This window comes from Zonotrichia albicollis, chromosome 9, assembly GCF_047830755.1.
Source record: "Zonotrichia albicollis isolate bZonAlb1 chromosome 9, bZonAlb1.hap1, whole genome shotgun sequence".
NCBI classification, from domain to species: domain Eukaryota; kingdom Metazoa; phylum Chordata; class Aves; order Passeriformes; family Passerellidae; genus Zonotrichia; species Zonotrichia albicollis.
In genome coordinates, this window is record NC_133827.1 from 11,233,577 (window position 1) to 11,244,319 (window position 10,743).

Below are 10,743 nucleotides of genomic sequence, written 5' to 3' on the forward strand. Positions count from 1 at the left end.
CTAATGATGCCATTGAAATGAGAAATGGGTTCTGTGGCTCCTGATATGAATTGGTTTGGGTTCCCAGGGCCTGGTCCATGGTGTTGTAGGATTTGTTCTGGTAGCCTTTCAGGTTTTCCCCATTTTTGGCCGCTCTCTCCAGCCAGGGCTGCATCAATTGACTGCTTTTGTCTAACTAAATCATAAAATCCTTGGATTCCCAACTGATTTCCTTGAATTTTTGGTAGCAAAAAATCCCCAATGCTCTAATATACCCTGTATAACACAGACAGTGACAGCACATGTTGGAGTGCGCAGAGGGATGATTCTCCCCCCATTTATTTATAGTGAAGTTTTCCCAACATTCTCCATGTGCTGTTTCCCTTTGCAGCTTCACCCGTTTGTGTTGCAGGGTCAGATATCCTCCCCCTGGGCTCTGCCTTGAGCTGTGCAAATTCCATCAGTGCCAGCAGGCAGAGCTTGGGGTGAGGGGCAGAGGGAATCAGCCCAATTCCTGCCCCAGGCAAGAGACCCAGGTGCATTGTCCACACTTTGCCCAGCAGTGTTCATTTGCATTTCTAAAGCTCCTCTGCAGGCTGCCTGGAATGGAGCTTCTCTTCCAGGGCAGCCATCTGGTGAGTCACATGTGCCCCACCAGAATCTGCTTTTTCAAAATAAATTATTAACTGTTTACCAGTAAAAGTATAATGGTTAAAATTCTTCAATTTTGCAAAATGCGACATAAAGGCGAACATGGAAAAACCCAGACCCAAACTTGATTCTCACACTTCTGTCCCAAACCTTCCTAAAAATGTAAAGTGGGAATATTACGCAAAATTTTTCTCAAATCGTTATTTTGTCGCTGAAAGAATCTCTTTAGTGTTAGAGAGTCAAGGCATTCCTTGGTTCTGGCCTGCATGTGCAACAGAAGTAAATTCTTTCACAAATAGCTCAGCTGTGCGGAGAAAATCATTCCATGCCATGTGAGTTTTACTCGTTTTATCCTAGACTTTATGTAGTGTGAACCAATCTAAATCCACTGCCTTAATGTTCATTGCTTCCAAGCTGTGTAAGTTTTTAGTATTTGGTTTCCTGTTGGACCCGGATTTCTTCCCCTCTGATGTGAATTCGGTCTCCACACTCCTGGATTTTCTTCTCAGCCTTTTCCAGCCCAGGTGTCTCAAGCTCTGCCGGGGCAGTGTCTGGGGTAGCTGTTGGCTGCCTTTTGCTGCTGGGCAATGTTGATGTTTTGTTGCTGGTCGTTATCTCTGTGGGTATCTTTTGGGCTGTTCCCAGTCTGTTCAGATGTTAAACTCATCTCCATTGAGTGGTGTAACACCCCTTAAAAAAAACCTTTAAAATTCCTTTCCCCAAGGCAAAACCAAACCAAGCCTGAGCAGAGAAATAAGGTTTAAAAGAACGGAAATTGGTACATTTTGCAGCAGTGCAATGGCAGGCAGCCCAGAGTGTGGGTGTCAGTGAGCCCCAGAGTGGAATTGTGCCCTGGTGTTCCCCAGCAGCTGTGGCAGAGCAGGCCCAGCCAGCGCTGAAGCTGCAGCAGTGGCAGCAAGGCTTGGCCCCAGTGGCTGGAGATGGCAGAGGAGGGTGGCCAGGATTGCAGAGGATTCCAGCCGAGGATCTGTGGGCAGGCGCAGGGGCTTGGCCCGCTGTGGAGCCCTGGCTGCTGCTGCGTTGCCTTCAGGGCAGGCTCAGGGGCGGCCTCCCATCCTCCTGCTGCGGGCGGGAAGTGCAAATCTCCGGGGCTTCAGAGCCCTTGAGGCCAGGCTGAGGGGTCCCCCCCTGTTGAGCTGTGCTGGCGGCTGTTTCTGGCCTCGGGGACACTTGGCATGGGCCCCTTGGCCACCAGTGGTGCTGCTTTGCACTCCTTAGGCAGGAGCCGATGTCCTGGCTGGGTGTTGGCAGGCAGCAAAGTGCCAGGGCAGGCTGTGTGCCAGCCCAGCTTGCTGTGGGAGAATATCCCTTGATATCTGCTCCAGTGGTTGCTGAAGCAGTGAGAATTGCTTTTGCCCCCCTGTTAGGTGCCATGGTGTCAGCAGAAGATATTGAAGCCTTCCTGCTCAGGGCATTTCAGTGCCAGGCTCTCACAAGCACCCACAGCTGCGTGGGTTGAGCTGAGCATGGGGCGGTGACCTGCGCTGTGTCTGATTCCCCTTCCTTAATAACAGCCTGTCTTGTAGCTCTTTTCCCTTCTGCTGCCCTTGCAGAGCCATCCACAAACATATTTTCTCCCTCAGGCCAGGGAATGTCCCATCATCGATCTGTCCCAGCCTGGGTCTGGAGCTCTGTCCCTTGAGTGCAGTCCTGGGTTCCTTGCCAGCCCCTCTCCAGGCTGTTCAAACAGGAGGCTGGGTTAAACCCTTGCCCTGTCCTCAGTTCTGAATCCTCCTGTGCCATTGAACAAGTTTCATACTGTAATAACTGAGCCCTGCTCATCCAAGTAGAGGCTTTTGGTTGTCAGATCTTTAACTTGATGCCAGACTTGAACTGTAGGAGATCCTATATAGAGTTGAATATATTAGCACAAGAATTCCTTTGGCAAGACCCTGTTTAACATCCACCTATAATTCAAATTCTTTTTCTCTGTCTGGAAGGCCCAGGCCAGCTGCCTCAGTTAATCTTTATTTTAACACTTCAAAATTCTGAGTTTCCTCCTCCTGTCCATCCATCCAGTTTGTTGCCTGGCAGGATAGGAGTGTTGTAGGGAGACATCCTTGGCTCCAAAAGGCCTGCCTTTAACGGGGGCTCAATACCGGGCTGTGAGCCCTTCCTTCCCTCTCTTGGAACAGGGTATTGGTTTTGGAAACCACCTGTCCTGGTTGCTTTAAAGGAATTTGTAGAGGCTCCATATCTAATTTTCCCTATTTCCCTGGGACTGCCCCGCATTGGGGTTCACTTCAGCATAGGCCTTGTCAATCTTTTCACTCAGAGGTAGAAAACAACTAGCCTCTGTATCCCCTTTTACAGTATTAAAATCCAGCTCACAAATTCCTTCCTAGTTAATTACAACCACAGGAGGAAGAAAAAGCAATTCATTTAATTCAAACCGATCCACCACAGCATCTAATAGTGGTTGAACAAATCATACCTGCTCATCTTTCCCACTCATTCCCTTAAAAATTAAAATATTCCTTTACTAATTTCCCCCTTAGGTCTAAGATTCAGAGTGCACTGAGAGGCCCCTGTGTCCATCAGAAAATGCCTCCTCTCAATGCAGACCCACCTGAATGTTCTCAAGGGCTGCAGTGTGGAGGGTCCCTGGTGTGATGGGAGCTGTGACAGCCCTGCCAATCCATGTCCATCAAGGGGTGGACTTGCTGGTGCTGAGGGTGCTGCTGTCGGTGCTTGCAGTGTCCTTGTGCCGTGCAGCTGGAGCCCTGGTTCCTTGCCAGGGGCTGTTTGGGTGGGTTCTCCCCTGCCGAGGAGGGCAATGCCTGTGCCAGGTGCTTGTGGCCGAGCCGTGCCCTGGGTGCTGGGGCCCCCTTGGGCCCTGGGGTTGATCCCTCAGGGGCTGTAGGAACTGTGCCCTGGCCTTTGCCTTCAGCTTGGCCTTTTGCTGCTCCCTTCTTGCACTCACCTGCTGTGCCTTTGTGCCCAAGTGCTGCAGGGCCTTCTTGTGCCCCTCCTGCAGGCCCCTCAGTGCCTGTGGGTGCTTGTCTTGCTTTACAAGAGAGGTGTCTGCTCGGGAAGGCAGAAAAAGCCTCTCTTGGAATGGAGAATGCAAATCCCCTCCCTCTTAGTTTTTAGATTAGTGAAACCAAAGGGGTCTCAGGCAAAGATATGGGAATAGGAATATCAGTTCTTTACTAGTGTGTATAATAAAGCAAACAAACAGCAACAGCTGCGGCACTGACAGCAAACAGAGCCCGGAGCCAGTCCCGGCCTTTGGGCTGCGGCGCTTTCCCCTTGGGTGCAGTTCCGGGCACGGCCGGCAGGGGCGCTGGTGGCTCCTGCGGGGCGGGGCAGCGCATCCCTCCCATGGGAACCTCTCTGAACGGAAATAGAGCAATCCCTTCATCTGACTCTTTCACTTTTTTACCTTCTATAGCCTTTCTCCCGTGTTTTGAGAAAGAATTTGGAGAGGGCTGCCTTTAAACTGAGCTCCTAGTGTTTGGATAAGGTGCTTCCTCTAGAGAGAGAGAGAGTTTCCCTGAACAGCCGGAGCTGTGGTTACCACGGGGATGTAACTCAGAGCAGGACGTGGTCAGGGGAGGATATCCCGCCGAGGCTCGGTGGGAGTGTGGGCAGGGTCTGCAGCCGGAATCGGCAGAGGGGGATCTTCCCGTGGAGCCCGAGGCGGAGCGTGGGCAGCCCCCCCATGGCTGATGGCGGCTGATCCGGCAGCTCCCGGCAGAGCAAAGGCAGGTGGGAGAGCCCGGCAGCAGCGGCGGTGCCCAGCGCAGGTGGCACGGGCAGGGCAGCCGGGGATGGGATGGCTGGGACCCCCCCTGGGTGCGTTGGACGCGGTGACCTCGGAGCAGGCGGCAGGACAGAGCAACCCCCATCTTCCCCAGCATGGGCGGCAGAGCGGTCGCGGGCCAGGCAGTGGGAGCAGGGCACACAAATTGAGCGAGAGCGCCGGGGCGGGTGGAGCTGCCCTGGGCAGTGAGGCCGCAGCTGGGATGGAAAGCGGGGCAGGCGGAGCTGAGGCGGGCAGCGAGCCGGGACCGGGACAGGCGCCTCGGCCGCGAACGGAGGGGGCATGACCTGCAGAGGATTCCACTCCCTTTCTGATTTTTCCTCTTATTCCCTTCCCTTTCATTTCCCTTTTTATTTTCTTGTTTTTTCTCGGTTCTTTGTGATACTTCAAAGATTTTTATTCTTCTAAAATCCTCTGTCTAATATATGGCATATTCTCTTTCTTCTACATTAAATGGGTTTTTTTAACAAATAAATCCAGAGCCTAGCAAATCCAAACTTCTGCTTTGATACTTTGAAATGGTCGATGAGCTAACTCAGGACCTCCTAATGTTGTTTTTCGCATCACCTTTTTATTTATCGTATTGCAAATTACGGATACATCCTAAATCCAAAAATGCCAGTGCACCCATAGTTCCTTAAAAAATGATCACACAATGCTTGAGTACCCCAGTGGGTTTTCTGATGCCTGTCTTCTAATACTTGCCTAGAAGCACATTTTATTAAGTAATTGTCTTCCATCAAGAAGTTTCCATTTCCCTGATTTATCTTGTTCATTTCCTGTCTTGTTTAATTCTTTTTTTTCAGCTTCCCTGAACTTTGGAATTTCCATGTTTTCCTCGTTTACTGTTAATATTAACATAACTCATTCAGCTCCATTTTCTGCTGCATCCTTAGCTTTGTGATTTGCCAAATTATTTCTTCCTCTTTCTGGGGTCTTTCCCTTTTGGAGTTCCATAATATGTACTATAGCTATCTCTTTTAGGTGATTGTAATGCCTCTAAAATAAGTTCCTCATGTACTAGTCCTTTTCTTCTTGAATTAAGTAATCTTTCTCCTTTCCAAATTTTTTATAGGTATGTACTACTCTAAAGGCATACCTTGAATCAGTATATATAGTTCCTTTATTTTGTGTTAAATATTCTAGTGTTCTTTTTAAAGTATATAATTCACAAGTTTGAGCTTACTAGTTTAAGGTTAATTTCCCTTTTTCCATAGTTTGCATCTTTTTCCCGTCCATTACTACATACCCTGTATTTTCTCCTTTTGTCAGGAGGTGTATCTCTGTTAGCTAACATAACTCCCAAAGGACTAATTTTTTTTCTTTTTTGTCCCCTGTATCCACCTTACTGGTTTTCTGTCTCATTTTTCAAGATCTTCTCTATTCATCTTTTGCCTCTGTTTCTGTTTCTCTGTTTCTGTCTTTCCCACCCTCAGGACACAGAGTGGATCCCTGTTGACAGAGAATCGCGGGTTCCTGTGGCTCCCCCTCGCCTTGGGGTGGCCTCTGGGTCTCAGTATCTCCGGGCCTCCTGGGAGGGCCCTGACTCTGCTGCCTCCGGTGCCGTTCCCCTGTGAGGCTGATTTGTGTGTCACTCACACTCTTTAGCCACGGCCCCCTCACACGCCCTGGGGACAATGGCCCGTTTGCAGGTCACCTGTACCTTATGCCACAGCCCCCACACGCCCAGGAGAACAATGGCTTATTTGTGGGTCACACACTCCTCTTTCCACAGCCCCCCTTCCCACCCGCCCGGGAAGCTGAGGCTGATTTTGTGTGTGACTCACTCTCACACACAACAAGACAACAATAAGGTACCTTTTGTTATAAATTATCAAATCGAGAGCCAAACTTATAAGAAAATTTAGCAAAGATTTATTAATTTGTCTGCAAGACTGAAGTTCGGTCATCTACACTACCACAGCCAAGGGTCAGCGTCGAGCCCGGGTTCGGTGCTGGGTGAACACGGATCTGACCTGCGAATGTCAGAGTCTCGCCCTGTTCACAAATGCTGCCTGACACGGCAGCGAGTTCTTTTACAGTTTATTCTGCTCGAGGCAGAGATGACCGAATGTTCTTTGTGTCTCTTCCCATGCATAACCTTGGCTTTACCTGTGCAGAGGTGGACAAAGACTCAGTCCCGGTGTCTGATGTTGTCAGTAGACTCGGGGGAAGTCAGCATTCACATGCATCAGGGTGGGGCTGTGCATCATTGTGGTAGCTGTAATCGACGAGGCGTTAATCACTCTTGGCTGGTGACCCGGGGAAGCCAGCGATTATCGCCCTGGAAGCTTCTGTTCTTTCATTAAAAACCCCGATGTTTATCTCAACCAACTCCAGGAACTGGATGTATATGAATAAGACACTGCTCCTGGCCAGGATGGTCAAAAGACATAATGTGGATTTTACAATATTTTATACATTAGTAGCATGAATTATCTCTACCATATGCTGCACTTTCACATTACCTATTACAAGTTTAGGTGTTTCTGGCCAGTCCTGGTGCTCTTGGATATCCCTCAAGCCAGCTGTGCTGTCCAATCCCAGATGTTCTTGAGCATATCCTCAATCCGGCAGAATTTTGCACAACCGTGGATGCTCTTGGAATGTTAATTTCTCAACCCAGCAGGTTTTAATTCTGGATGCTCTTGGACTCTCTTATCCCTGAAACCAACAGAATTTTTAGGGTTCCCTTTTGTCGCGTTTCCTAGTGGATTGGGCTCGGAAACTCCTCTGCTCCCTTGCTCCGAGGGGTCCAGCCCCTCTCTGAGACCCAGTCCCAGTTACCCCGGGGGATTCTCTCACTCCTCTTCTCACTCGCTGTGTCTCTTTACTGGCTGCTTCCCTCGAGGAAAGTTGGAAACGCAGCATGGGAGACTCCAGCACTCACTTGGCAGTCTGGGACAACCAGCCCTTGTCTCATTCACAGCCCAAAGCAGAGAATGAGGGGAGAAGGGAGCCCGGGAGCCCAAAGAGCCCCGGCATCCCAAAATGGGGAGAGCGAAGCATGGGGAGCTTTTGGCATTGCTGGGACTGCCAGCAGCCTGGGCAAGGTGGGCACCGAGGAGAAGGGGACCCCCAATCCAAGCGTGACCCCCAGCAGCTGGGACAGGGGGGAACCGCCTGAACACCAGAGAGGAGGGACCGGGGACAGGGAACCTTTGGGAGGCATTTTCAGGGCTGAATCTGGGTGTTTGGGAGGTTTTTCTGGAGCCCAGATGGCCAATGACTTGTAGAGATGGACTTGGGCAGAGGGACCTTCAAACTGAATGTGTTTTTGGGAAGATGAAACAGGAAAGCCTTGCAAATACGATTGTCTGGCAAAAGATTTTGTGAACATAAAATGTGTAAGGAAGATTGAAATGAAAGCATGCTCTGAGATTCCTCAGTTAGTGAACAACTGGAAAACAATGGTGTGGCCCAACTGAAGGTAATCCCCTTTTGATGAAACAATTCCCTCTGCTTGCAGACAGATCCAAGGGTCAGAGCAGAGCCCACTAGCTCAATAGAAGGGACCCAAAGAGGAGTTTTTAGAGTTTAAAATGTAACATAGTATGGTGATGTAATGATTTTTACAGGCTGTATGTAAATGCTCTAGTATTTGTATCTTGTACTAGATTGGTTAGTGAGAAATAGAACATTCAACACAGAAGAAGATTTAGTGTATTGTAACAGGAACCTTACACTCTTACGCTCTTCTCCTCTTACTCTCTTACCCTCTCATCCTCTCTACCCCTCTCTTCTCTCGGACCTGCTCCGAGCTGTGCCTGGCAGCTCCAAGCAGGGCCCTGCACCCAGGCTCTTTGCAATAACCCGCAAGTTCCACGCCCTGGCTGCAGAGCTCTCTCGTCTCCGTCCGTCCCGACCGTCCTACCCCCCGACACTCCTACAAACGCTCTCATCCCTTGTTTTCCCCAAACCAGGATTGCCCATTGCCAACCCCAGGGAGGCTGCGAGGAAGAGGAAGATGCCCCGGGACACTGAGGCAGGTGAGGAGGAAGTCAGTGCCCCTTTCCCCTCTGTGCTGCTCCATCTCCCAGCCCAGCATGGCCCCGGCTGCAGCTCAGCCCTGGGGGATCTCCTTGCCCTTGCCTGTGGCATGGAGGCAAATCCCATCCTGTCCTTGTCCTTCCTCCCCCAGAGCAGGAGCTGAGCATGGAGAGCAGGGAGGACAAATGCCCGCGGCAGAACCTGGTGGAAGAGGCCGTTTTGAGCGGCTCCACGGCGCAGGAAGCCAACGGGGAGGAAAAGCCCCGGAGATGCCGCACGAGGAGGGGCTGCAAACGCAGCCGGCGGGGATCTGAGGGGGAAAGAGCCAGCCTGGGCCAGGAAGGCGGCCGGAGACGGAGCCAGAGCTCGGAGCTGGTGCTCCATGAGCAGCTCCATGATGGGGAGAAGCCCCACACGTGCGAGGAGTGTGGGAGGAGCTTCAGGTGGAACTCCAACCTGATCAGACACCAGAGGATCCACACTGGGGAGAAGCCCTACGAGTGTGGGGAGTGTGGGAAGAGCTTCAGCCAGAGCTCCCACCTGATCAGGCATCAGAGGACCCACACTGGGGAGAGGCCATACAGGTGCTCCAAGTGTGGGATGTGCTTCAGTCAGAGCTCCAGCCTGATCACGCACCAGAGGAGCCACACTGGGGAGAGGCCCTACGAGTGTTCCAAGTGTGGGAAGGGGTTTAAAACCAGGTCCATTCTTCTCCGGCACTATCAGAGTCACAGAGAGGAGAGGCCCTTCCAATGCCCCGACTGTGGGAAAGTATTCCTGTGCAACTCCCACCTCATCACCCACTGGCGCATCCACACCGGGGAGAGGCCGTACGAGTGTGATAAATGCAGGAAGAGGTTTCAGACCAGCTCCCATCTCCTCCTGCATTATCGGATTCACAGAGAGGAGAGGCCCTTCCGCTGCCCTGACTGCGGGAAGGGATTCAAGCGCAACTCCGACCTCGTCACCCACCGGCGCATCCACACTGGGGAGAGGCCCTACGAGTGTCCCCAGTGTGGGAAGAGCTTCTCACAGAGCTCTAACTTGACCCGACACCAATGGAGGCAGCACTAAGGGAAGCCCTGCGAGTGCCCCGAGTGCGGGCAGAGCTTCGTGCGCTGCTCCAGCTCCATCCCCCACTGGAGGAGGCACTTTGGGCACAGCCCTGGTCACTCACATTCCCTGTGATCCATGTTGGGAACACACCTGGCTGCTTCGCCTTTTGGTTTGGCCTCTGCTTCACCTTCATCCTTTAAAAACACCCAAAACTGGGTTAAATGAAGGAAATTGATCAAATAGATAGATCTGAAGTTCCATAATTGCTGAGTTGTTTTAGAGGGAATTTAGGATTTGGGGACACGTTCTGTGTGGAGTGCTGCTGTTGCTAAGAGGCAGGAATTTGATCTCACCCTTCTTGTGTTGCTAAGAACTCCTCCCCTGACCCCAACCCCAACTCCACCCTTGGGATACCCTATAAAAACTCCACGGCTCTGCCTTTGCCCTGTCTTTGGGGGATAAGAAATGGATTCCCAAAGGATCAGCCCTTTTTCCACTGGATTACAAAGGATCAGCCTCATTCTCTACTGGATTCCTAGAGGATCAAGCTTTTCCCACTGGATTCACAGAGGATCAGCGCTTTTCCACTGAATTCCGAAAGGATCAGCTCTTTTTCTACTGGGTTCTCCGGGGATCAGCCCGTTTCACACTGGATTCCAAGAGGATCAGCCTTTTTCACTGGATTCCCGGAGAATTCTCACACTGTCATTGTTGTTTTTTTGTTTTTACTACTGCATTTGTATTTTTAATTTTTCCTAATAAAGAACTGTTCTCTCTACGCCAATATCTTTTCCTGAGAGCCCCTTAATTTCAAATTCTTCTTCTTCTTCTTCTTCTTCTTCTTCTTCTTCTTCTTCTTATTATTATTATTATTATTATTATTATTATTATTATTATTATTATTATTATTATTATTTTATTATTATTATTTATCAGTGGGAGGGGGTATATATTTTCCATTCCAGTGGAGGCTCCTGAAATGGGGAGACACCCCCAAGGTCGGGCCATGTAAAATAGTTCCGGAAATATGTAGATTAGTTTTTGGATATGCATGAGGGTCTATGAATATGCAACAGACTGATGTAATTAAAACCAGATTAATTAAGGGATGTCCCCGAAAATAACTGGGGGGTCTTGGTGGCCATAACAACCTTTGCTCGAAGGTCCTCTCTCCCCTTACATCAGCTTGTTGCCTCTTCATCGACTTTTTGTGTATCCATAAACTACTTCACATATTCCAGGAACAAAATTCGCTTCATCTGGTTTGGGGGTCCCATCCC

General features: G+C 50.2%; 1 protein-coding gene across 1 annotated transcript; it reads left to right on the forward strand.

Annotated features, from left to right (window-relative positions):
• Positions 1-4,199: 4,199 nt before the first annotated feature.
• On the forward strand, positions 4,200-10,233 carry LOC141730112 (uncharacterized). The gene is made up of 3 exons (XM_074546747.1): positions 4,200-4,362; positions 8,341-8,406; positions 8,559-10,233. The coding sequence occupies exons 1-3, from the start codon at positions 4,323-4,325 to the stop codon at positions 9,479-9,481; spliced, it is 1,029 nt and encodes a 342-aa protein (XP_074402848.1). The 5' UTR covers positions 4,200-4,322; the 3' UTR covers positions 9,482-10,233.
• The last annotated feature ends 510 nt before the right edge of the window (positions 10,234-10,743 follow it).